The following is a 27,799-nucleotide window of genomic DNA, read 5'->3' on the forward strand; positions in this document are numbered from 1 at the left end:
AAATATTTTAATTATTAAGAAAATAAATTTTAAAAATATAAAATATCATATTGATTATTTGATTTAGTTGAATTTTCTTGTCACGAAATATTTGATCTGTTAAATATTCCTCTCTTTTGTGAAAGACACTAATGGCCCACGGAGAGTCATCTCGATTTTGAACTATTTTTAATTTTTAAAAGGTTAATAATTTTTGGACACTCCTCTGACACATGCCATATCTCTTAGTGTGACATGTGTTAGAAGTTTTTCATCGGAAGACACAATTTTCAATATTTATGGGGATGTTCAATTGTGTACCCCGAGGGAAAAATCTATGGTTATAATCCATACCATGTTGGCTTTCGGAGGACTCTTTTTCAAACCATGGTAAATTGAATCAATATGTCCGGGCCGCGCGATTTGCTTCAAAAGCTGACTTCCCTCACAAAAAACCAAATGGACCCACCATCCATGAGAGCCCTAAGTCTAAAATTCATCTCTGTCGCTTCTTCGGCGTTTCTGCAATCGTTTTGTTTAAGTGGCTTCGGGAGATCTGCTTTCTCCTCTATCTTCTGCTCGCTTGAACAGGTATGAATGATAATCGTTAGTTTTCATTCAATATAGAGAGCCGTGGGTGTATCGTTTTGAACTTAATTTTATTTTCTTCTGCTCTGCACGCTTGGGATTATTTATTCAAAAGTTGGAAGTGGGACCATTCCATCCAGACATTCCCTGCAACCGCAAACACTTGATCTCACGTCCCTGAGGTCATACGATCACTGCTCCACCACTCCGGTGGTAAATTACAAGTCAAGTTGAATATTAATTAGAAAATCAGTTTTAGTTTGGTCGTGTGAGAACTTGTTTATATGTCTGTAATCAATAATCATCATCCTAGAAGAACTCAAAATTTTGGGTCCTCATTTTTCAATAAAAAAACTTATTTTATTTTATTTGTCATGGAATTTTTAAGCTTCTTTCTACTTGCAATAGAATTTCGGGAATGTAGTTGAGTGACTGATTTCTCAGCTTTCGAAGGCTACACCAGCTCAGTTTTTGTTGAGTGCTCTAGAATCACATCCTTATCTGTTAGATCTATACATCTTTCCTCCTTTTGTTGAACCTTGTATGCATATATCATATCTTATCTATTCACATTTTAGTATGCATTCCGAGTGGTCCATTAATGGTCTCAAATGGATCCTTGAATGTCTTATTTCATGATCTCGGCATTGGAGTTCATTACTGAGACCACGGGGAGAGCCAGAAGGCGAGAGGGGGCAACTCCCCTCCTCATTTTTTTGAGGATTATTATTATTCCTTTCACACATTTTGGTCAATATTAGATTATACCCCTATGTTTTCAAAGACATGTCCCCCTCTCACATTCTGGTCAATGTTAGAGATGCCACTATGTTCCCATGTTTCAAACTAATGACACGGCCCTCCCAATTTTGATCAATAGTAGAGATACCCTTGGATTTTCAAACTGATTACATGCTGTTGGTTTATGGCCCTAACTTGAGCTTTTCCGCAACATATGCCCCCCCCAAAATTTGGCCAATATTAGATACACCTCGTGGGTTTTCAAACTGATGGCATACCCTCCTTGACTTAGGTCTTCTTATCCGAAGGCATGATTTATGAATCACGGTTTTGATTAGTTGACTTGTTAAACTTTTGAGTTGTAAGTCTTTGACAATGAAAAAAATCTTGGACAATCAATTGCAAAGGTTAATTACAAAAGTGAATAGTTAAATGACTTATATTATTGTTCTATTCTTATTAAAAAAAATCAATTGTTTATGGTTTTCTTTAATAAATTTATAGTGCCTTTACACCTCACCTAAAGAACCCAAAAGGCCTCAAGTGCGCCTTGGGAACTTTAATCATTGTGTATATCCATTCTATACTAAGCTTCAAGTGGTAATGAAAGTTCCAGATGGGGAGCTATTGCCATAGCTTTTGTGATGCCGTGATGGTATCCACCTGAGTGTCTGCCCAGAAATTCCCATGGTCGATGTACCTAATCTCATTGATTGCCAACTGCAGTTATTTATGTTGAACACATGACCTCAAAAGATATCAATGAACTTTTTCATGGAACAATAATGGTCAATAGTCTCGACGTCGTTGTCAATAGTCTCGACGTCGTTAAGGCCATGCCATGCATCTGATAAGCTTGGTGTCTTCATCAACATTCACAAGTTCTCCAAGGGCTTCTTAAATCTTCTAGAAAATAGATCTGGGTGAAAACCATAGTTGGAAGGGAACGCTCATATATCCATTGTGAATAAGAAAATGCAGAAAGCTTCTACAGAGCCCATTTCTGGCCTCTAATATTGATTCCAAAACTTTCTCTGGTTGATAAGCAGAGAACAAAAGATCACTGAAGAAGGATGCAAGCTTTTAGAATAAGAAGTATTTTTTTTTTTATCAGTAAAGATAATTTTATTAAAAGAAAAAAAATAAGGGGGGTCGAGGGGACTAACCCAAAAACAAAGAGAAGAAACAAGGAAAAGCAAAAGCAAACAACAGTGGAAAACAAAACAAAAACTCTCCCTATGAGAGGTTTGATGAAGAGCTTAGATAGATTGTGCCAAGTGCAAAAGGAGTGAGGTATCATTTGATCATTTCCTACTTCATTTCAATGTGGCTAGGACGTGTGGAACAAGTTCTGCTCAGTATTTGGTATTTGCTTAACCACACCCATGAGTCTATTCCAGCCCCTTAGAGCTTTAATCCAGCCCTTGTCAAGTCATTACTAACACATGTGCAGACTTCTTGTCTTACGTCAAACAGTTTCTGGTGCTTGGCCATCTTGTTGAAGAACTAGTTGGAGCCTATTAAAATCTATTGGAGAAGTTTCTTTTTGATTTTCCAAAAAATAGCAAACTTATATAGTTGGATCCACACATACACTTGTATAGTTGGACCCACACAATTGAGATTCTTGTGTTTGTGACGTTGTGGTGCATTGGTGGTCTAGCCATGCTTTATTCTCTCTTTTGGATTAGTAATTCGTTTACTTGCCTTTTTCTAATATATAAATGTTCAACAAACTTCAATTCTTATTAGTTTTTATTCTCACACAATGAATCTAAACTTGGTTGAACTATATAATTGTTGCTTTTAATTGGATTTTCAGAAAGGGAAAAAAGATTTTGTTAGTTCTATTGGGATGCACACTCGGTCCTGTTCTTCTGGAGGTAATTATTTGTAATTTCCATCTTTCTTTGCTTTTTTGCAACTTTGTTCTTTTTTATTGTTAATTTTTGGCTTGCAATGTTCACAAAGGTGGTGGTTCTGGCATAGAAACCAATGAAAAATTGGTACAAATATTTGAGTTTGATACATCTTCTATCAGTGTTGCATGAAAATGTGAAATGCTCCTATGCCCTGAACCATATGATGGCCTAGTGAAAGTGTTGGGAACTTGAATGGGACTTATCTTTGTGTGGAGTAAAATCTTTGATGAATTTAAAGGGGTCTTCTTCGAGTATTTAATGTTCAAATGGGATGAAATATGTGCAAATTCATTGTATTTTTCTGTAGGGTGGCCATCTTACATCCCTCTTGATGTAGGACATCTACAATTCTAAGTAGTTTCCTAATTCTAATAGGATTTATTTCTATTTTCTACTTCCAATAGGATTTCTATTTTTATTGTTACTTTAGGAATACTATTTCTTATTTAGTTTCTATTTTTGTTTAAATTCGTTTTTATTCTTTAGACTATAATTAAAAGTATTTAAAAGTGTCCAAATTGAGTTATAATAAGTTTAGATAGTTATTATATTATAAATATATTAGGAAAGTTACTTTTTAGTATTTTAGAATGTTTCTAAATTGTTATGACGGAGTTATCTACATAAGGAACTCCAAAACTGAAATTCAAAAAATTAGAAATATATCAATTGAATTATATTTTTTTTCTCTTAGTTACTTTTTAACTTTATGCTTTATTTTCTTTCAAGCTATTGCTTATTTATCAATTGAATCTATTAATTCAAATTAATTTTGTGTGTTTCATTGAACACAATCTTTTAATTCCCTTCGAATCTATTGATTCACATGCTTCTGCTACGTCACTTCTCTCCTTTTTTTTTTTCCTTCAATAAATTTATACTTATAAAAAAAAAGGTGTTGGAAACTTGAAGGGTTGTTGCTTTATTAGTTAAAATTTCATTCTCGTCCCTTTATCGATTACATATCGTCAGTTGAGGTTTGTCTGATTGCACTTTTGCACTCTATTTTTATTTATTTTAGGATAGATATTTCACTCATTTTTGATATATTCTCAGCTTTTTTTAATTTTTTTGTTATCTTGAATCTTGAACTAATATACGTAACAAGGACACTCCATTATCGTAGAATTTTGTGTTGCATTTATCAGAAAAAAAAAATCCGTGTCAAACACTATCATACTTGCATACCAACAAATACCGAGTCACATTGCTTATGACATCTTTACTTTATTCAATTTTTTGTTTAGCTGTTAAATATATATATACATGAGTAGCGTTTGGTTGCCAAAGTGTTGTCTTATATGGGCTAAAAGTTTCGAAATGGGCTAATTTTGACGATGATCTCTATGGTGAGGAGATCATCCTCACAAAAAATCAGCCAATTCTGAAACTTCTGACCCCATCTAAAATGGTTTATAAACTAACGGTAAAAAGTGACGGTTTGGTTTGGAGACAAATTGAAACCGAACCAACCTAGGTCTGTTCCATTAAATGAGAATCGGAACCGAACCAAATTGCCATAGAACTGAACCAACCTGAACCGAGCTAAGGTCGGTTTGGTTCGGTTCTATGGGTTGCCAATATCTTAAAAACCTAATTGAATCAACATATTTTTTATAAAAATAAATAAATAAGAGTATGAAATCTCATATAGTGAGTCATTAATCTATCCATCAATAATAAAAAAATCATTAATGTATCCATTAAAAAAAAGTCAATAGTTTTTCCATCAATTAAAGAAAGTCATTAATCCATCCAAAAAAAAAAGTCATTATTCTATCCATAAAAAAGTAATCAATTTATCCATAAAAAATGGGTATAGTTAATTAAATAGAGTAATAAAATTTATTTATAATTTTATTAATATAAGGATTCGGTTCTTGGTTTGGTTCAGTTTTATACAAGGCATGAACCAAGAACCAAACCAAATTGGTCGGTTCTCTATTTTGTTAACTCGGAACCGAACCGAAGTTCATTATAAACTGAACCAAACCAATCCAAAGCTCTCGATTTGGTTCGGTTCTCGATTTGGACCAGATCAAGTTGCACCCCTAATATTGTCAACTTATCTTAATACATTATATGTTGTGCATATATGAATGAACAGTATTTTTAAAAAATCTCTCAGTTGTATGGATGTGTTGGCATTTAGAACTGTGGGATCACCATGTCTGATACTACTTGTCAGTGTTAAACATCATCATATTTGTCCTTGTCTTTGTATCAATAGATTGAAATAAATTATGTTTTTTTTTAGTGTTGCAGCTTCCTTTTATTATTGATCATCTATTATTATAAAATGTATGGGTTTATGGTTAGAGGATGTGGCTTTTAGATAGGGGAAATTGTAAATGAATTTGTTGTAATCACGGTTGGCTTTTAGTCCGTTGTTTTGAGGTTGGTTGTCGAGGGCTTTCTCATCACCATCCTTCCCTTCTTGGTGGCCGGGTGGGTGGGGTTCTTCTCATTTTGAATCAAAACATTCTCTGTTTAAAGTTAATTGATCATTAATTTTTCCAGCAAAAAGTGTGAAACAATTTATGTATAATTTTATCCAGAAAAATAATATGTATTCAAGAAACTTCCTAAAGGTTTGAGTGGATGACTGGTCTACTGTAAGTGATTTTGTTTAATTTACCAATTTGAATATTTGCTTGGTTTCAGTTGAGCTTATATCAGAATATGAACGTGATCAACTCTATGATGATAGTAAAGCAATGGAAAAAGATGTTGCACTTCATCTAGCTCTCTCTCAAATTGCTAGTGAATTCGGTAAAGAATCTATGTTGTCATTGCAACGTTTTTTTGGTTCGCGGTATGCCCCAATTATATCTACAGGATCTTTAAAGCTTGATATGGCTCTTGGGATTGGAGGATTACCAAAGGTAGATAACAATTGTAGTGTGCATTGTTACCAATATTTCACGATTTTTTTTTCTTTTATTAAACTGTATTCCTTTTTCATATCTATCCTATTTTTTTGTGAAGCTTGTTTATTTTAAAGGGTTGGGTTTTCAAGATTGTCGCTGCATGCCTCTTTTTTTGTTAATAGGTGAATCATTGCAAATATCTTCATAGCGTATGCGAGTGGGGGTTGTGTCAGGCCCAATGAGCTCCATGTGTTTCACCATTCACTTTCTTCATATTGCAAATTTTAGTTCAAGGGGTGTCAATTGTAAGGTGGAAATGCATAGATGGTAGGGTACAAGCACGGCGTTGGCATGAGCATTGTCTATCTGACCAATCAAGAGGATCGTCTATCAATCCAAGAGAGCACACTAAGATTGATCTATGAATAGAATTGCATACTTTTTCTGTTAGATTATAAAAGTCCTTCTATTACCATCCTTCCATAAACCCAATGGAAAGCCTGTGGAAGAATATTCCATATTATTTCGCATGTAATGCCATAAGTGCCACTATTTGACCAGAAGAATGGGTCTTATAATCCTTTGTAGAAATTCAAGAAACTCCATAGAAGCTTAAGCAGTCATACCAAATGCTTCTATCAACTTCACAATGTACAAGTAGATGATCATACTCGCTATCATTTCGCACCTAACAGAACAATCTTGGGATTGATTGCATTCCAAGTATGAGGTTTCCACTTTTAGAATTTTGTTAATCATGACTATCCAAGAGAAAGCTCGAACTCTTGGAGGAATTAGGTCTCTATATCATCTCTATCATTTTTTTTAGAGAAAAACACAAAATGATCTCATGAAAGGAGAAGATGTGCAACTTTTTCCTAGGGTCCTATGTCCCAAATATGACTATAGCATTTTCAAGACATCTATCAAATCTAACTTTTGGAGACATTCTAGTCTAAGAACATGGAAATCCAAGTTACCTTCTGATTCCTCTTCTAAAATTAATAGATCACGGGTAGATTAATGACAAGATTTCAAAATAGCCAGCAAGGATGTACGTTACAGTGATGAGGAACACGCCTCTTGGAACTAGAGTTGACTATTAAGTTCCCTAACTTCTTTTGGCAGCTAGGTTTAGGTGGGGCTTTTCTAGTCTTAACAAGAAGATAAGATTTTATGAAAAGTAGAAGACAATGCAAAATTAAGTATTTTCATTAAGGTGAAATTGAAAACAATGGATTGAGAATGGGGAGCTTGAAGATGACTAGTTTAATTAAAAAAATTAGGGGTTTTCATTGAGGTTGAAAACGATGAATTAAATGCAAGTAGCTTGATGATAAAGACTGCTTTGTTTAGCGTTCAAGGATGATTTTCCTTTTTCTGTTGTTTTAGGGAAGGTAGCTTTGAAATGCACCCTTCATTTTCTTTTCCTTTTTTTGTTTTTGGTTTTTTGTTTTTGTTTTTGAACAGTAAAAAGATGAAACTTTCATTTATTACTTGCCCAATTTAGCTTTTTACTCAAAGTTTCTGCTATCCTATTTTTTTGTAGCTTCTATTATTGATAACAAAATAGCTTTCATGCAATTTAAGCATTTCCATTGTGACTAAAGTTCCCCAACAAATTGGATCATATAGATATCTATTCAACACAACATAGTTATCAAAAGGATCTTAGATGACCCATCAAAGCAAGAAAGGATTTTTCAGAAAATGAATTCCTATTCGAAGAGTGCACACCCACATGGATAAGCTCATGCTAACCTGTCAATTTGGGATTTTCCTTGGGAGGTATTGGGGAGGAATTGCAATGTCTTAATATTGATTGATACAAAAGAAAATGTTCTCCACCGATGCAAACTTTGTACCTATGGGATAGAGGAAGAGTAAAAAGACCGAAGATTTCACATAGTACTTTTGATGAAAAAACAATCTATGTGAAATTTATGGCTGCATTCGTGGGAGTATCCCTTGTAAAAAAGGAAAATAAAAAACTAGGACTATTCTGTCATGCTTGTGGAAAAATATATTCTTAGATGTCACACTCATAAAAGTTGAAGGACTATGCTCTTAGGCTTAAGGAAAATTCCATTGTGCAGGGAAGGATTGTTGAAATTTATGGGCGGGAGGCATCGGGAAAAACTACTCTTGCTCTCCATATTATCAAGGAAGCTCAAAAGCTTGGAGGTGCTTAGTTACCTTTTTCTTTTCTACTTATGAAATATGGTTTGGTCACACTTACTTTGTTTCCATGAAACAAAAGTAATAGCGAAGTTAAGTTTCAATTTGAACCTGACCCATCTGGCTTTAGAACCATGACCATGAGCATACGACTTGACAAAGATGATAAATTCCTTGAGATGTCATGAGTACATATGTACTTAATTACTAATCTATTGTGCTCATACTGTTTAAAAAATTTGATTTAGTTAGTTCAGCTCCATTTGATTTAGTTAGTTGACTTTGGGAACTTGTATTTATAGTTTTATAAACTAAGCAAATGTTTACTGGATGATGCACATGATCATGTAACCTTTGATGTGTCTTAAAATCTCATCTGCTGATTAAGTCTAAACTTATAAAGGGTCTTTTATCTAATTCAATCTATAGCTGAGTGAGTCAATCGGTTTAATAGTGTGCCACTTACAAACATCCAATTTGTATGTGTATTCTATGGGTTAACATATGCATGTTAGCATGTGCGTTGATTCAATAGTGATTAAAGCGTGCAACCAAGTTCTACATCATACATGTGGAAAGAAAGATTCTAGTGCCAGAAATGAGGAGGAGCTAGGTCTACCAAGTCCTCTCTTCAAAACTGCTGTAATAATCACAAAGTTTGGCTTGTATATAAGTCCCTACCGAAAGGATAGATCCTAACCATTGGATCATTCCTCGTAATCACTTTTTTCAAACTTCCATAATGGCCTAGTGCCCATTACATTGGCCAATCCCCAAAATAACCCATGTCTATCTAGTTTGCCAAGGCAATTTTGATGCAAGCAGCTGGTAAGTTGGGTAAGGTAAAGTAAAAAAAAATGAAACTTTGATCTCTGTTTTAGCCAAGGTTTCTTAGAGGGAATATAGGGAAAACCTCTTGTAGGGTGCTAATCCAATAAAACCCAAAAGTTTACAAAAGATCTAACAAACCTCTAAGAGAAAATCATATTCAATAATCAAAAGTCTCCTTTACATGTTATCAGAGAATCGATTTTATTTTATTTTATTTTTTTTGAGAGGGGGATGGGGGGGAGGGGGGAAGAACCTAAAACCAAACTTAAGGGCCTAGTAACATATGTTAACCCTTCATCTAGAATACCCCCAAAATGCAGCTTCCCTATCTAAAATTTTCTGGGCAATTTGAAGCAAACAATTTTATTTGTATCCTTCTATTTTGGACTGAGTCCACCACAATGATTTGATTTAGTGGTGCTTGTAATCTTGCTTTTGAAGTAATAATTCTATGTTGCAGCTAGAATTTCTGAGCTTTTCCTTTTCTAGGGGATTAATTCTGAAATTTTTTGTTGATAATATAAGGTATTTGTTCCTTTACTAGTAAAAGAGATTATTGATAAATCTTTGTCTGCCAAGACTATCTATGATGTTTGAAATGCTAAAGCTGGATGATTTTTTGTAGTTAATGCGTGATTTAATTTTATTTTTATATATAATAAGCAATATAATCTAAAGACGATGAGAGGGAAGCCACCATGACATTGATGGAGTTGGTAACCAAAGAGTTGCATAATAAAATAAGTCACATGTTATCATCTCCAATACTGAGATAAGGGATATATGATGGGTCATAACACAAGTGTTTGTTATAATTGCCTTTTGCACTCTTACAGTATCAGTGTATCATAACTGATGTTTTCTGCAATATTGGGTCTGTTTGTTTTCTTCAAGTACTTATCTGAAAAATTGTTCTCCTAAAAATTGAAGAGTTCTATTTCTATTTTGCAGGATATTGTGCTTATCTTGATGTAGAGAATGCAATGGATTCATCACTTGTAGAGTCAATAGGTGTAGACACTGAAAATCTGCTTATTTCACGGTCAGATTCTGCTGAAAATTTATTAAGTATTGTTGATACCCTGGCTAGAAGTGGATCTATAGCGGTTATTGTGGTTGATAGTGTAAGTGATTTCTTTCTCTATGTTAATATGATTACAGATATTCTTTGGCTTTTTTGTACTTAAACAATTGGTAACATATCATTTATTATGTCCTTTCATGAAGTCTTTTTCATTATCTAATGCTCAGGTTTTTATTTAGTTCTTGTTATGTTGAAACTTCAATCTTCATTGTTCACACGGTTATGATGCTATGCGAGTAAATTGGGATAGAACAGTACAATATTAATGAAAAGTATTATTGGTGACATTGCAAGAACGCTTGACTAATAATTTTATATTTTCTACTTAGAGATTTCTCTTGATATAAGGAAATGCTGAAAATTTGTTTGTCCTGGGTGTATACAAGAGAAACTGTGAGGTGGTACTACTCTTGGATCAGTTATACACTTTCTTGCTATTCTATTGCTGGACATTGTTTTTCCGTGGATATGAATAGTCAGTGATTGTTTCATTTAGTTGCTAGTTCACTTCTTTTCCTTCACATAAGCTGGTGACTTCTGCAGGTAGCAGCTCTTGTTTCCCAATGTGAACTTGATGGTGCTATAAATGGCTCTTTCCCAGAGGTACAATCACGATTGATGACACAAGCACTACGAAAAATTCATTCCTCGTTATGCCAGTCCCAAACTCTTCTTATTTTCATAAACCAGGTAGATTTCCTGTTTGTTTAATGGCTCTGAACTAAGTATCATTAATTGCACTTGTTCCAATTTCTCTCTTGTACATGAGGGATGAATTGTGTTTATTAGTGTTAGCTGTTGGATGATATTGATCTATGTTATCCAGGTTAGATCAAGACCACGTGAAGGTTATGGGTATGCTAATGATGTAACTTGTGGTGGAAATGCTTTGAAATTCTATGCAGCTGTTCGGATGAGAGTTATGAGAACAGGATTGATTAGGAAAGAAAATGAGGTAAAACTGTTAGCATTGAAGGTGTATAATGTCTATATTTATTTGAAGTATATACAGACCCAACCTGGTAAATAAGCGCATCATAAAGTTGGATGGCTGTCTAACTTCATTAGGTCTAGTCCACCTAGTAGTTTGGAAATTATGGTGGATACGGAATAGGAGAGTTGTATACAATGTGTATGTACGAATTTCCTGACCTAATTACTAGTTTGGGGTCTAATATTCAGATCCTTCAGCCACCCTATTATGGGTTCAAAGCTGCTAAGAGAGTTTACCTCCCCCAAGACTGAAATTCATGAAGGTGGAATGGGTTGAGGAGAAGTGCTTATCTGAACAAGTGAAGTAAACCATTGGAAGAATATCTCCCCCCGGGCTCAGAGCAAAGGAAGGGTAGGGTTAGTCTACTGTAACCAAAAGGTGAAATAATGTGCACTTGTGCACTGGTTAACAACTGAAGTTGTATTGAGCTTTATACAAATGAGATGAACTTAATGACCAAGTCATAGTTAACTTGATAAAAATATAATAACCATATTGGTTTTGGTATAGCTTGAATTTCATTGTAATCAAGATTCTGTATCTTTTGACTCATATTTTTTCAATTATAAACTTCTAAATATTTTTTTATGCTTTTTGATCTTACACCACTTTTTCTGATCTTCAAGGTTTTTTTTTTTCCTCATCACGTCCATCCGTCCGATAATTCATTTTAATGCTCGTCTTTACCTGGGGTTTATTGATCTGGTTTTTGTAATGTCTGTTTTTTCAGATTGCTGGTCTTTCTGTTTCTGTGCAAGTTGTGAAAAATAAACTGGCAGCTGCAATGAAGAAGGCTGACCTGGAAATAGGATTTGGGAGGGGCATTCTCCATGAAGCAGACGTCTTGGAGATGGCTTGTCAGCATGGAGTCATCTTCAAAAAAGGAAGTTGTTACCATATAGAAGGGGAATTTCTTCAAGATAAGCAAGAAGCTGAAAATTATTTGGCTGAAAATGTTGAAATTCTAAATAAGCTTGTAATGATCATAAGAAGCCGCTTGTTTGAGTGAAACTCAATCATGGATGAATTCTTGGATGTAGCCGGTCCAATACATCTTTAGTCCTCATGAATATGATGCCTACAGGACTCATTAATTCCAAGTACTAACAACTTCCAAGCCTGTCATCTTGTCTATGCCAAATGCATAGCTTTATGGCCATCTACTTGAGTTATTTATCTTAGCTTTGCCTTTACATGTAGGATGATTATGTTGAGGTTTACTTGTAATATCTGTCTACATTGAAGTCAGCACCTCCTATGGCACATTATTTGAGTTCCGCAGAATATTCATCTGATTGATATTAGGCTATCCTATCTTCTCAGCTCCTTCAAGTTCTTTTTCTTATATTTTGTTCTATGTTTGTGCTAATTTGTTTGTATTTCCATGTTTTTGAGAAAAACAAAAGCCCCCACTAGGTGGTTTTCAAACCCATGGACGACGAGTTTAAGAAGTTAGCCCTCCCCCACTCCACTTTTGTTTTTTAAATGATATGTTTCTAGTTCCTGGTTTGGATAAATATTTCAGATACATCTCAATGCTTTTAAATTGACAACAAAAGTCCCTTGACCTTGGTCTTTCTTATTGACTAAAAAAGATTCATGCTGGAGTATTTCAGATACTCCTTATCCACATTTTCTATATTATGAATTCATCAACTTAAGCCTTCAAATCTCAACAAGATGTTAGAGAAAAAAAAATGTAAGGATTTGGTTAAATTGAAATTGAAAACAGTGGATTGAAGTTCTCATAGATTTTCATGTCAGGGTGTGTGATGTAAAGTCCAATTTTGACAAGGATCACTTCAGCATTATTCTTAGAAAAATCCGGGGCTTTCATTTCATTTATAATCGATATTGAGAAGATGCAATCGAGATCTTTTTTAAGAAAAGGTGGGCATGCAAATGATGTATTAACGATGAGGAATTTGAAGATTGATGAGAAAATTTAGGGGTTTGGAATGTGTGCTGTCTCGGTAAACGAATAAGATCTTTTCGTTGCACGGCTATTCTGTACTACTCGAACGAGTCAAGTCGAGATCGGCCGAGTTTTATAACCATGACTCATTGGGTGTTATCTGGTATGGTAATATAATTTGAAGCGGTGAATTTTCAAATCTCACTTTTAGGTCTGGCCTTTGGCGCGATTTTGCCGCTGTTGAAAAAAAAATCTTTTTCGCTTCTTCAAACTTCACCTTAATAATTTTGGATTGAATCCTATCTGAACTTTCTGTTACATAACGTTGTTCTATCTTCACTCTTCAATGGAGAATCAGAGACGAGTTATGTGTCCCGAAAACGAAGACCTAGCCTCGTTTATGTGGAAAATGAGCCAAGAAATGGCGGATCCCAAAGGAATTTCCGAACGAACTGATGCCACCCTTTACAAAGCATATTGCAAAGTCTGCAGCAGCAAAACTCCCATCAAAACCCTAAAGGAGTTCTCTCAGATCAAGTAACATTACGATTTTATATTTATATATTTCTTTTTTCATATTTATTATTATCTGGTTTGAATAGTTTCTTGGAATAATTTGGGTTGGATTTGTGTTAGGGGTGTGGGAAAATGGACTCTGAGGCTTCTTCAAGGGTTTTTCAAGACAGATTCGAATAATTCTGAGTCTGAAGAGCAGTCGCAAAAAGGTGTATTCCTGGATCGTTTTTTTTTTTTTAAAGAAAAAAAGAAAAAAATGCCTAAACTATAAATGGTTTGTATTTTAGAGGTATAATGTTGAAAAACTATATAGAAAGCCGCACTAGTTTTTTTTTCCAAATTGTGGTTTTGTTTAATTTACTTCCAGGGAAGAAAATCAAAGGAACCAAACGCTATGTACCGCAAAAGAATTCTGTGGCTTATGCCTTATTGATCACTCTATACAGGTAAGCGACATATTTATCATTTTTGTTACTATTTTTATTTCAATGTTTTTTTTATAGTATAGGATGAGTAGAAACACTGCAATTTCAGGTCAACTGTAAATGGTAGTGCTTTTATGCGGAAACAAGAGCTTATTGATGCTGCTGAAGAGAGTGGGCTTTCAAGGGTGCCAATTGCGTATGTCATTATGTTCTCAGTTGACTTATGTATCTCAATTAGTCATGCAAGGTTAGATTGATACTTTGAAACTGAATTTCTTTGCCAATAGGCCAGAGCTGGGTCAAGGAAAACGTGGACGGTTTGGAAGTTCACCTAGGGAGTGGTATAGTGGTTGGAATTGCATGAAGACGTTGATCACAAAAGGATTGGTTGTGAGATCAAGTAACCCGGCAAAGTATGACTCTAGCTTCTGTCTGTTTTCTCTTAGACTCTAATTCAGTTTTACTTTGGGGATTGTTTTTTAATTGTTCTCTCTATTATTTGTGAAAGAGAGATGAACATCAAATGGATTTTAGAATTGGAACAAGTAGAAAAGCAATACCCTAGTCCCAAGGGAGAATTTGGCCGCTCAACATACCAGTTGTATTAGAATTTTCAAAAATGGCCTTAGGAAAACAATCCATAAAACTAAATGTTTATGTGAGAGTACAGGTAGTCTATAGTTCCTTCCCGCGTCAATTGTAAATTCTTGGTTATTGAGATTCATGGGCGATTCGGATTAATATTTAGGGATAGATACCCCCCACCCCCCAAGAATAAGAACTTTCATTAAAAGCAGGGGAAAGAGAAAAAGTTAGAAAATATGCCTTGGAGATTGAGGAAACTTACCCAGGGAGAAACTAAAAAGTATAACAAACCAAATGACCGAAAGGGAAACACGACAACCACACAGTAATGGAACACAACTACACCATAACCACTACATAGCATCCTCATCATTCAAAATTGTCTCCCATCCGAATATAAAATCTTCAAAAACTACTATTGAATTCTGGGTAGATCTTCTAAAAAAAACAATTAACAATTTTGATTGACAGTCGAATGGTTTTTTGTAGGCTTTGCTACGCATTATCAAATGTACTTACATTCTTCTCTCTCCAGATGTTTTGACTCGCTGAAAAATATAAACATTCCCTTAGAATCTTCCTCAGAAGTACACATTACATGCGTAGCTTCCTAACAAGACTTGGGGAAGGTTTTATTATATATCACAGAGAGAGAAAATATGATTAGTTACATATGGTATGGAAAGGTTTGAACTGTTAACTTGGCTAAGTGGTAAGACGTGTGAAATGTTGTTCCCACGTCCTAGGTTCAAACCCCCTTGAACCCAACTTCATTTACTAAAATAAAATAAAAATGGTATTGAAAGGTGATTGAAACTTTTTTCCTCTCATTTTGGAAATTAGTGATGATTTTCTTACGAGTTTTTAGATGGTCTACCATTAGAGTTTTTTTCTTAAATGATGCACCACAATAAAAGCCACTCTAGATGGAATTCTTATACCCTAAATAAAGGTTCTTGGAAAGGTAGATGCTTTAATTCATAAAAGATTTAATTGAGAATTTTCCGGTTAAAGAATCATTTCTCCCTCCCTTGTTCATGTACAAAAGCTAATGTTTTGGGTTTTAAACACACAAAGAGAAGAAAAGATAAACTGGAAAATAGTCATAATTGTGGACATAACTATAGTTATTTGATTATATTAATAGTGAATAATTTGGTGAGTGGTTGCGAGATGCTCATTGTGAGAGCTGCCATCATGGGCTTCTTTTCTATTGGTGGCAACTATGACACATTCACTGCTACTCTCAATGAGATTCAGGAGTTGTTGGATGGAAGAGATGAGAAAGATATCCATAATTTGTAAATTGTACCTCCTTTATAGGGATATGAATCCAAGGAACACAAATTCTTAAACAAGCTTACTTAATTTAGTATAATGATGCTGCATTTTTCCTTCCATTGCACTTCTTCATGTTAGTCAATAAATGTTGGGATCTACTAGTTGTTGGTTGCACTCTAATATTAAAAAAATGCCTTTTTGATTTTAATCTACTAATTGCACTTCATTATGATAATCATGTAATTTAGGGACTTATTCATCTTCCCATGTCTTCTTATATGTTCTTGTGATTGATTTTACTCATTTTCTCTTTTCCAATCTCTATTTCTGCTTTATTATTTAAAAATTGATAAAAAAAACCTTTGTTTGAATCTTATGTCTTGGAATTCTATGATTACTGATCATCCTGAACTGTCGACATGGATTCCAACAAGTTTCTTATGCCTCACAATGACGTTAAAATTGTCAAAACCCATCCTTCCTTGGTTTATCACTCCGGATACCTTATAAGGAAGTTGTGATGTTTGCACATAGATTAGACTATACAAAAATGATTGGACCAACATTAATTTATGTAGGCATGATTGAGGAAGAAGAAGAAAAGGAGTGCAATATTTTGCTATTATTTTTGGAGTGGAATCATCCAAATGAAGTACAATGGAGGAGTTTTAAGTGATGGAGTGCAATTGTAATGGGTGATGTGTAACTAGTCGATCCCTAAATTTTTTACAACTAGAAAAAAAAGTATTGCCTTTTAGAACTTCTTTTGGTTTTGTTGTATTATACATGTTTACTTGGGGAACTATTACCATCTCACATTTGTTAATTTTTTATTTGTATGTAATTGTAAACTAGGTTAGTTTTTTTTTTGGGTGTGCATGTTGATTTAACATACTTCGTTATTAGTGCAGGTACATGCTAACTCAGGAAGGTAAGGAAGCAGTGATGGGATGCCTTTCGAGGTCTGGTTTAGTTGATTGTACTGCTCATTTGGATACAATCAAAAGATTTCCTAGTCAAGATGTTCAATATTCATCGGATTTGACGTTTGCTCTTACGAATTTGGTTGAACAAAAAGTGACACTCACATCTGTTGAAGTGAGTAGTCAAGGAAAATCAGTTGGTGCTCCAATTGAGTTTCTTGAGAAGGTAAAATCTTTTCTTCACAAATATCTGTCATGTATACTCGTAGTATAGAGAGTATATGTATGCTGGGAGGCCTCTTTACTTCAATACCTCGCCAACGTAAATAAATTCTCTCAATAGGGATGTCACCATTTCTATGACCCCTCATCATTATAAAATTACATTTTAACCTGAGACTTGTTTCAAAGCTGAGTCAGACGTGACAAATTTTTAGAAAATAGTGTTGTTTACATAGATCTTCATTAGAAATGCACAAACAGTCTCAATTGACTTTCATTTATTCATCCTTATTGGGGTTACTCCTAAATTCCCTTATGTATGCTCATTTGACTTTGTCCTTAATTTTTCCTGGCAACGACATCGTATTTGTGATAGTCCTTCTATGAATTTTTTTATTTCTTGTTTGCTCAACATTCATCTCTATAAAGCATGGCAGTCTTAGTGCTGTCTTACCAAAAAAAAGCGGGGAAAATAGCTCTATAAAGCTCAACAGTCTTACTATTGTCTTATAAAAAACAGGGAAATAGAAGAAGAATCAGAATATTACATATGGAAGGCTACAATCTGCAGTCGTTATTGCCGCACAATTCATTCATACCTTTACATGACTAAAATACACCCTGCAAGTCCTATTGTGGGTGAGTGCCAAGTGGGGGGGAGATGGTTAGAACAAGTTTCGCTAAGAAACTTTCTTAGGTAGTTGTGGTAAAGAATTGAATAAAATCTGGGATATTATTGGCCATGGGATGTATCTGTCGTTGAGTTTTACCTATATGAAGAGATTTATCACAAAACAAGGTTTCAGATCATTTCTGGAACAATTTCTAGTGATGATTTTTGCTCTTAGGAGCATTTTGTGCCTCCTCCACAACCTTAGTCCATTAAACGTGACATTCGGTGTATAATTTCATATACCAGGGCCACTGATGATGTGGCCTACCAAGTGAAGAAAACCCTGGGTAGTTAAATATTGCTACACAGGTAACAGGTGACATGTTGAGCTTATTGAGCAGATGATTGTTGTGCAACCTAATGGTTCTTTTTGAATGTTGGGATCATGTTTCTCATAATTAATTATGGATGGACTAGCTCTTTCACATCTACGTAATTTATTGTCATTTCTTCAGTGGTGTATGCATTAATGGAAGGTCACACTCACATCTTTTGGCACATTACTATAGTGGAAATATTTGAAGTTTGAACTTTGTTTTCTGTTGTGCCATTGTATTTTCTTTTCTCTTTTTGTAATCAATGTATGGTTGCTTGTTATGTAAATCTTTTTGTACTTTTTGCCTCTGATTTGGTTCTTCCCTTTCTGTAGTTCACACACATGGGGTATTCTGAGATGCAAATTCAAATTGCTTTTGCAAAGGTTTCACAAGCTACCCAAAACAAGGAGACCTCTTCAATTTGGTCTGCTGTTCTTCATCATCTTCGGAAAGATCAAGTTGATGCAATGCTTTCAGAGTGTGGGCAAGCTCTTGGAAAGGATTCTCTTGCAACCTCAACTACCAGCACGTTTAAGGAAGTTGGTATGCTTTCTTGACCATGCCAATAAAGTAACTAAGTATTCTGTTTACCCAAAATTGGGTACTTTAAATGGCAAGTCTATTAAAAATCAGGTCGAGCAGATTTTGTTGAGGAGAATAATCAACATGAATTTCCTTGTGGAGGTGCACAATGCGATTCGGATTCTTCATATTTTGCTGATTCAGCACAAAGCTCTTTTATTTTACAAGCATGCTCATCATCTGTAAGGATAGAAGCTTTTTCATGTTCATAATATAGAAATAAACTCTTGATAATTGTTTGATTTTTTTCACTTCTTTTTAGGATTATTCAAAGCAGAAATCATTGAATTCTGATGGTGTGGACACTAATATGAATGCCGTAATGATGCCACCTCTAAATTTTGGGGAGAGATTTGTAGATGTCTATGATGTGATCTTGATATTGGATGACCGGGAGCAATTTGCCAAAAATAATAAGGGGTCAGTACTATCTGCTTATTTGTTTCCTTATGGTAAAAATATCTAAGGATCTCTAGGATGTAACATTTTATTATCTTTATGTTGGATTATGTTGCCCATCATTGGATTTTAATTAAATGGCGATTTCAGTGTCATTCTCAACTTGGATTCATTTCTTTTTTAACATTCTCTTTTTTTATCACTTATCAGCAGTCACTATTTTTCAGTAGATTTGCAAACAGGAATGTGATCTAATTCATGACTAATGAACCGGAATCTAAGGGCCCGTGTGGATACAAGAGCCAGAAGTACTTAGAACATAAGTACTTTTTGAAGTACTATCTGGAGTAGGTGGATAACTGTTGTGTGTTTGGATGCAGGTTCTAAAAAGTACTGTCAGAAGTACTTTTAATAGAGTTTTGTGTTTGGAAACTATTTTGGATTCTGTTAAAATGATCAAAATGCCCTTATAAGTATTAGTTATTATTTTTAACATTATAACTTAACAAATTATTCTTCAAAAGAAATAAAAGTTATTGTTTTTATCCATAAAAACTAATATAAACACCCAACAATTATAAACAAATAGAAGATATTGTGAGCAAATATATACAACTACTAAACATATGAATAAACTTTCACCACATCAATGGATGGTAATATAGTATTACTGTAATTGCATTTTTGAGGGTATGCTTGTAATTTTCAAAATTTATGAGGGTTATACTTGTCCCGAATGTTACACCAAAAGGCTACCATCATATCAATGGATAGTAATATAATATTATTCCAATTGCCTTTTTGAGGGTAGGTTTGTAATTTTTAAAATTTATGAGGGGCATACTTGTCCCAATCCCGTCATTTTGACAATGTTTTGTGGCTCCACGCAAGAGTAGTTTGGAGAAGTAGCACCATCGATACTCCGTAAAAAAGCACTAACATGATTCCACAGTAAAGTAATTCTTTCCAGGAGTTATTTATCCAAACACCTTTAAAAGTGCTTCTGACTCCCCGCAAAAGTCAGAAGTACTTAGAAAAGTCAATCCACACAGGCCCTAAATTTTTTGTAGTTGAATTTTTCTGAAAACTGTCTAATTATCACAATTATTTACTGCAGTTTTTTTTAATTTTTTTTAATTTTTTATATCTGAATGAATTTGTAGTAATAATGGAAGATGACTAGGTTGTCTTGGCTTACATGGTGCTGAATCCTTGTGCTTATTTAAAAACTATCCTTTTTAAAGTTCAATTAGGTCGTAGGGAATAACACTAATTAACCAAAGAATGGTGTTAGGAAGGCCATCCTTTTATACTTTCCACACTTGTTGGACACATCCTAAATATGCGGCTGAAATGTTTAGCTAGTGTGTTACCAGCATGATATATTTTTCTCAGTTAATGATAAGCTGTTGTATCAAAATATCATGCATGCATTTCTCTTGGTTCCATGATATATTGGACAAAAGATTATTACTTGTAAGTATTATACATGGGCTAACAATGAGCTTGGTCCTAAATCAGATTTGATCCTCGTTGATTCAAGATTTTTTTTGTCTATGTGATCGAGCTTCATTGGCATATGCTAGTCATTGGAGGGCAGTAGTTTTTCATTGATTAGTTGTTGGTACTAGTCATTGTTGCCCTTGTCACATCTCAGAGTGCTCAATGCAAGCCAAATATATAGGATTATGTGTTTGTTGACGTGAGTATCTTTTTGTGCCCTTCAAATTTTATCATGGAGGCTGGGGTAGTCGAGGTGTCATCATTATGGTTGTAGGCTTGTTTTGTGTGCATAATTGCAGAATCTTAATAGAAGCTTGGCAGGTGTTGTGCTTTTGCCTGTTTGGGGATACAAACAACTCTTTGAGAGCTAAAAGGCTAGTCATTTACTCTTTTTCTTTGGAGCAAGCTGCACAAAGACTTCGAAGGAGTGTTTTTTTTTTTGATCGATAAAGATGAATTTATCGATGCTGTATTTTATGTTTTAGTGGGAAGCGCTTTGTTGTGCTTAATTCTGTAGAGAGTGGACATTTTTTTTTTTTTGTTTCTTTTTGGCTTTTTACTGTTTTCTTGCTTGGTTTTATAGGGGCCATCTGCCCATCTCAACCTCTTGCTTCTCCTCTTTTAATAAAATATTTGCACTCATCCAAAAATAAAATAAAAATGCTAGTCATTTAATTTACAAAAAGGTCCAAAATTGCTTATGATGTCCATTTACTTGATGCCTATATGATGGCTGTTGGTCAGTTGATATGAAAGGCCTCATGCTCAGTGATGTTTTTAGTGCACAAGATTGCAGCTTAAAAGACAATGAAAAAAAGTTGTTTGGTGCTTCACAGTCAATTTCCACAACCCTTACTTCTAAACTGGAAGGCCATTAAAGTACATTACCCATTTTTTGGAATTGGCTGTGGGGATCATGTCAAGGACTCCAGAAAAATCATCATAATTATTAGTGTTGGAGAAGGTGGCTGACAAATCTGGAAAGGCTTGCCTCTTGATAGCCCTTGGCGTCTAGCACATGAGGTTGAATTCTATTAGTTGTAAAAAAGCCATTTTTTCATGTCTTGCTAAAGAGGGTTCCAACAAGAGGTAGTGGATGGGATCTATACGTATGATGTGATGATCTTGTTTGTAAGCATGTAGTAATGAACTTTTCAGCAATGTACATTATGGTGAGGAAGTTGTGTTCAAATTTTGGGTATTTGAGCTTGATATTCTTCAATGTACGACTGATACAGCCTCTCAATTCATGTTTCATCTTCTTGAGTTAAGAGGGTGCCAGTGGCCTGGTTGGTGGAGATGAAGTAACAGAGTAATGAGTGTTGAGGGATTGACATCATCATGGTGGGCATTTCACTTATTTATCTTTGGATCCTTGCGAAGATGGATTGTTTTTTTTCCCTTTAGAGGTCTCACTGGCGATGAGGGTTGAATGGAAGATCATATTGCCCTCTTTTGGTTGGGAGAATTCATTGTACAAGGAAATTTCAGCAAGATGTGCATCCTTGGGGGAAAAGGGGCCTTAAAAGCTATGATTTATATAAGTCTCCTTTTCAAGGGGTCTTCACACAATGATGGCACATGGAACTAACTGCCTTATGTTTGTGAATCCATGGAAGCCCAATTAACATGTGGTTAATGTACTCAGCTTCCAACACATTAAAACAAGTAGGTGTTTGGATAGAACTAACTTGTGTGTCAACATTTATGCGTCCAAGGGTAGTGAATTAACGGCATTGAATCCTTGTACGTCTATAGGAAAGCTATTGATTTTATGATATGATATGATATGATATTTCGACACTGTCCAAAGTGGATCATCATAATCGAAATATTATTTAATGATACAGGGTTGATAAATTCAGAGGTATTAGTGTCAACATAACCGTGCTTAGCATAGTTACTAGGCGTGCAACTTGGTCCGGTTCAAACCAATAGCTTTGGGGTAGTTTGGAACAAGTTGCGATTCAGTGCCTGGTTATGAAAATGGAGAACCAATCAATTTGGTTCGGTTCTTAGATCAAGCTTGTATAGAACTGAACCAATATATATAATAATAATAATAATAATAGTAATTATTATTATTATTATTATTATGAATTATTTTAGGATTTAGGACATAGATTAGTGATTTTTTATGGATAGATTAGTGATTTATTGTATAAAAGTTTATGTTTATTATATGTTTGTTTTTTCATTAAAAATTATTACTTATAATTTATAGAATATTGGCAACCCGTAGAGCCAAATCGACTTTAGTTTGGTTTGGGCCCGTTTGGTTCTAATGGAATTTGGTTCGGTTTTGGTTCTTATTTAGTGGAACCGACCTATGTCGGTTCGATTCCAATTTGACCTCAAATCGAACCAAGTTCCACCCCTAGTAGTTACTATGGTAGTGGTAGATCCATTTGTGTAGGGAGATCATCGTTAGAGAATGTAATGGTATATACTTCTCATGGATAATCTCCTTGGGTTGGCAGTTAATGCTAGTGAAACCTTGTATTTTCTCATTTGAGAATAGGTGATTGAAGACAACATGAGAAGTATTGTATTATTCAAATGGTTGGCATCTAGGGCATATGTTGTTTGGCGCTCATGTGCTATTTGGCAAGATATTTGGGGTCATGAGTGACCTCATGGGTGGCATTTGGTAGATTCCTCTATGCTATCAGCTATTGGATTTCATGGAATTGAAGTTGAATGAATATAAATGTTTTGGCTTAGATGGGTTGTAAGGTTTTCTACTCAATGGTAGGTGGCCAAGAATGCAATGGTATTGGTGGAATTTTCAATTCCCATCCTCCTTAGTAGAAGGCTCTCTTCGCATTGGTAGGAGGGAAATGATGCTACCATTTCTTCCTCAAATGTTGCAATGATAGCTACATCTAAGTCATGTCTTCCACATCTTGTGTTCAATTGCTCTTCTAGGCTTGACTTTGGCATGGTTGTCGTGGCAATGCTTTAGTGGGGTAATGGTTGCAAAGGCAAGTTGAGTTTGATTTATTTAGGGTGAGAGTGCTTTAGCCATTTCGATGGCTTCACCTTGTTAAATTTGTCGATTGATGTCGGGACAAAGGATGTAGTATGTTTTTTGGAATCTTAAAGATAAGAGAATTGGGAATCAAGGAATTTACAAGTAGTGCACAATATGTAAGTTTTATTCCATTGATGTGTAGTTCTACTAGCATTACTTCGGTTACATGTTCATAGCAATCTATTGCTATATTTTGGAAACATTGGAGAAAATCATTGAGATGTCTCCATTATTTTGCTACGTCCTTATTGGAGAGGGTTGTTTGTTCATATACAACGATTTTTTTTTTGTAAGTACAAATATTTTTCTTCAAAGATCTTTTTGAAGAATAAATTTATCATTTGGTGCCATGAGTAGGTAGAAGTGGCCAAGATGTTACTATACCAGGTATACATGCACCCAGTTATAACATGCAAAGCTCACAACGATTGAGATTTCAATTTCCTTCGTGTTTGTTGTGATCTCCGAAAAAACGAGAGGTTTGCTCTGAGCATTGCCTTTTCCATTGGTAAGTGTTTTTTCATAGTAGTTCAGAAGTGTACCTCCAATTTAACAAAAAGGCATCTTCCTCAATCTTTCTATCTATCTTTATGTATAATATACCCGAGATAACAAAAAGTGGTTGTTTTACGTGTTTCTAGACCCAATTTTTTTAGATATTTTCCCTCCTGGGTGTTAATACTAAAATAAGTAGAACCAAGACTAGGTATGTAGAGTATAAATTTAATACTAAAACCTAGGAGGAGGAATGTCTAGTAAAAATTTGTTGTCTAATAATACCTTGAAGCAACCACTTTTTGTTTTCTTAGGTCACTTAAAGATTGAAGAAGGTTAAAGTGGAGGTGCACTTCTGAAGTGCTATGTGACAAACAATACCAATAAAATTTATAAGATGGTAATAAGACCAACTATACTCAATGGAGCTGAGTGTTGGGTGGTTAAGAAACATCATGTTAATAAATTGAGCATAACAAGGATGAAGGTGTTGAAATGGAAAACTAGGAAATTAGAAGAAAACAAATTCAAAAAAATGTGGGAGCAACTCCAATAGGCGATAAACTTGGAGAAAGTAAGAATTGCCACTTAGCTAAGTTGTAAGACTTGTGGAGGTTGTTCCTAGGTCTTTGGTTCAAACTCCTTGAACCCATACTTCTTATGTTAACTATTAACAATATTCCTGTACTAACCAAGCATTTACCTTTAAAAAAAATAAACTAAGAGAGTTGATTATGATGGTTTGGGCATATTCACGAAGCCTGATTACAGACCCAGTTTGAACAAATATTCAAGTTGAAGATCCTAAAAGAGTGAAAGGAGACCACAAAATGACATGGATGGAAATAGATATTAGTTCATTTTCGATAGCGAAAGAATCAACTCTAGACAAGGTTGAATGGAGGATGCAAGATTTGTTTAGCTGACCCCAATTTTTTGGGATAAGGCTTTATTTTTGGCGAGGAAATAAATTTATTTTTCACCCTATAAAATATTTTCCTTGTGCTTTGAGGTTTATGTTGTACATGTTTTAATTTTTTTCTTAATGTTTTATTTAATTTTATTAAAACCTTGGCTAGTTTTGAAGGCCCCTATTAGAATTAAACTCAAACAATTCCTTGGCATATCGAAAATTAATATTTTAGTAAGAAAAATGTCAAAATTCAATTCATATTCTCCATATTATATAAATTTGCAGTAGAAAATGTTAAAATATTATTTACTCAAATTTTTATTCAGATAGAATCCTAAGAAAAAAAGTAAATTAACTATGCACGTTACAAATTGAACTTTTTTCATCTTTGTCTTAATCCATGCTATTGCTAGCTGGAAGCTTCCTATTCTTTAACTTTTACTTCTTTATCAATAACAATTTCATGGTTCAAAGTTTTATTCTATTTCAAACTGTTTTAGTGGAACAATTAGGTCTCGATCAGGATGGGAACGAAGCATTGAATGTTTTGGAAGCTTCCTTTTCTTTAAGTTTTACTAGTTTATCAATAACAATTTCATGTTTCAAAGTTTCATTTTGTTTTGAAATATCTCAGTGGAACATTTATGTTTCAGCCAAGATGGGCAACAAAACATTGAATGTTTTGGATTGTTTAAGAAAATTTTGGAATGTTTCTTTACTTTTTCTTTTCATAATCAAGCGGATTAGTGGTATCAGCATCCACAAGTTCAAGCTGATACCTTCAAAAGACTCAGAATGTTTCAATTGAGACTATCTCGGTTTTTTACCTGACCAATGTTCCCTCAAGACGAGATTTTAAACCTTGATCAATATTATGAGGGACTATGTTGATATTTCCTTCTCCGATGCACTATTATATGTTGGTGCTTACCATTACTCTAATAAGTGTTTATTTTTTTGCTTCATGGTTTGCAGGTATCGTTCTAGGAAAATTATTGAAAATATATGCACTGAATTCAAAATTCAAATAGAGGTGAGTTATGAAGAGGACCATGTTATATAGTTCTTTCCAAGAGGTTCATTTACCATCATAATGAATTTTTCTAGGTTTGGTTGGTAATTATTTCACAAAAATGATTATTTTTTAGGGATGCAGTATAAGTCTTTTATGAAATCAGTGTATTCTTAGGTCTTTAATGTTTTTAGATTATTTAAATTCTAAATGTAAACACTTTTAAATTATTGAAAACATGTGCACTGAATTCAAAATTCAAGTAGAGGTAAGTTTTGAAGTGGATCATGTTATGTAGTTATTTCCAAGAGATTCATTTACCATCATAATGAATTTTCAGTCCCAATTTCTAGGTTTGGCTTGTAGTTGTTTAAAAAAAAATGATTATTTCTAAGGGATGCAATATAAGTTTTTTATGAAGTCAGTGTATGCTTAGGTCTTCAATGTTTTTAGATTATTTAAATTATAAATGTAAACACTTTTATTATGAACATAGACAAACTAAACAAATGCAAATAAATATCAAGACATAGGGTCGGGTTCAACCTGTTAGCATGCATGTGGACCATCCTTGGTCCGGTATGCATGTGGTTCATCTCTTTAACCTTCCCAACCAGCCACATTTGTCTAAAATCAACAGCGAGTTCAATTTTGATAGCTTCCAATGGCCTTTGTCTTATAACAATAATATTGGATTTTGGCCTTGTGTTTGTCTCAAAATTCATGTCATCTATAGATGAAATAGTGAGTTCAGTTTGTGAGTGCTGATGATGGATAAGGCTAAGTGCACGTGAGCACCCATGTTAGTTGAGGTCTTGAGGGAATGGTTCTGATTCCCACTAAAACAAAGTCAATAAGCAATCAATCATTGTTGCACTAATGAGGAGTGGAAGTGATCAAGTGGCACTTGAGGAGAGGGAAAAGAATAGAGAATAGAGTTAAGGCTACTTCAAGGGAGAGATCTATTTCAAGGAATTAATCTCTTCCTAATGCCCTTAGGGTCTCATTTATAGAAGTGGAAGATATGAAAGGACAATGGTGTTCTCCATATTTAAGGCTACCTTGTTGGCACTTACATTTTTGGGGTCTAGTGATACATGGTGAGTTTAGGTACCCAAGTTAAATACATTATCAACTCCTAGATAAACCACCTTGCACGGACACCAATGCTAGTAACCAATGGATCTTGAAATAGTGTTGAGATATCTATAATGGGCCTCCACCTAGAACTAATGAAGCTTCCCCCCATCTTGCCTCATGCTTCAGTTGGGCTTGCCTTATTATATTTCCACAAGCATGCATTCTTTGTGGTGTGCCATGTGATCAATTTGGTGTAGTGTACAAGTCACTGTGCATGGTGATCTATAAACATTATGGACCAATGAGGTAACGTACATGACATTTCAATGTCTAATTAAATGTACATGTGATCCGCCACGAAAATTATGAATAACTCATGAGTTGAAAAAAAAAGTTTGGAGTTGAATGATGACGTAGCGGAAGCGTGTGAATCAATAGATTTGATAGGTTGTGTTCAATGGAACACTCTAAATCAATAGATTCAATTGATAAACAAGCAATAGTTTAAAAGAAAATAAAGCATAAAGCTAAAAAGTAATTAAAAGAGAAAAGATAATCGAATTGATTATTTTTGGATTTGAAGCTCTTTATATAGATAACTCCATCATAATAACTTGTAATCCTACTAAAATACTAAAAATTAACATTCTTAACCTATCTATAACATAATACTAACTTTCTAATCCTATTAGAACTCAAATTGGAGACTTCTAAGTATTTCTAATTATGGTCTAAAT

The 27,799-nt window shown here is 34.4% G+C and overlaps 2 protein-coding genes across 9 annotated transcripts in view; both read left to right on the plus strand.

Moving 5' to 3' along the window:
* The first annotated feature begins 359 nt into the window (after window positions 1–359).
* On the plus strand, window positions 360–12,496 carry LOC147385197 (DNA repair protein recA homolog 2, mitochondrial-like). Of its 4 annotated transcripts, XR_015172270.1 has the most exons (9): window positions 362–570; window positions 3,131–3,191; window positions 5,895–6,115; window positions 8,197–8,284; window positions 10,061–10,233; window positions 10,737–10,883; window positions 11,020–11,148; window positions 11,376–11,565; window positions 11,918–12,056. XR_015172270.1 is itself a non-coding variant. In XM_086424312.1 (8 exons), the coding sequence occupies exons 1-8, from the start codon at window positions 385–387 to the stop codon at window positions 12,194–12,196; spliced, it is 1,284 nt and encodes a 427-aa protein (XP_086280438.1). In that variant the 5' UTR covers window positions 368–384; the 3' UTR covers window positions 12,197–12,496. The 4 variants fall into 4 exon arrangements, 3 of the variants coding, with proteins under 3 accessions (XP_086280440.1, XP_086280438.1, XP_086280441.1); XM_086424312.1 differs by lacking the exon at window positions 11,376–11,565 and having other exon boundaries at window positions 368–570; window positions 11,918–12,496; XM_086424315.1 differs by lacking the exons at window positions 362–570; window positions 11,376–11,565 and adding an exon at window positions 683–749 and having other exon boundaries at window positions 11,918–12,496.
* A 123-nt stretch (window positions 12,497–12,619) lies between these two features.
* MUS81 (Restriction endonuclease, type II-like superfamily protein) overlaps window positions 12,620–27,799 on the plus strand; it is a 29,962-nt gene continuing 14,782 nt past the window's right edge. For 3 of the 5 annotated variants that reach the window (XR_015172269.1, XM_086424310.1, XM_086424308.1), the window contains exons 1-10: window positions 12,620–13,639; window positions 13,739–13,827; window positions 13,986–14,064; window positions 14,153–14,239; window positions 14,331–14,456; window positions 16,821–17,058; window positions 18,377–18,587; window positions 18,678–18,808; window positions 18,889–19,046; window positions 25,946–26,003. Coding sequence is in view for 4 of the 5 variants with exons in the window: in XM_086424310.1 (XP_086280436.1) it covers window positions 13,449–13,639; window positions 13,739–13,827; window positions 13,986–14,064; window positions 14,153–14,239; window positions 14,331–14,456; window positions 16,821–17,058; window positions 18,377–18,587; window positions 18,678–18,808; window positions 18,889–19,046; window positions 25,946–26,003 (1,368 nt within the window). In the remaining variant the exon portion in view is untranslated. The remainder of the gene's footprint in view (window positions 13,640–13,738; window positions 13,828–13,985; window positions 14,065–14,152; window positions 14,240–14,330; window positions 14,457–16,820; window positions 17,059–18,376; window positions 18,588–18,677; window positions 18,809–18,888; window positions 19,047–25,945; window positions 26,004–27,799) is intronic. The other 2 variants (XM_086424309.1, XM_086424311.1) reach the window with 2 other exon arrangements.

Source organism: Akebia trifoliata, chromosome 14 (assembly GCF_017979445.1).
Source record: "Akebia trifoliata isolate Shusen 1 chromosome 14, ASM1797944v1, whole genome shotgun sequence".
NCBI lineage: Eukaryota > Viridiplantae > Streptophyta > Magnoliopsida > Ranunculales > Lardizabalaceae > Akebia > Akebia trifoliata.

Coding starts and splice junctions, on each gene's coding strand:
- LOC147385197 (XM_086424312.1), top strand. CDS start 385: ATGTCCGGGCCGCGCGATTTGCTTCAAAAGCTGACTTCCCTCACAAAA. Junction 3,192..5,894: donor TCGGTCCTGTTCTTCTGGAG/GTAATTATTTGT, acceptor GCTTGGTTTCAG/TTGAGCTTATATCAGAATAT. Junction 6,116..8,196: donor GGATTGGAGGATTACCAAAG/GTAGATAACAAT, acceptor TCCATTGTGCAG/GGAAGGATTGTTGAAATTTA.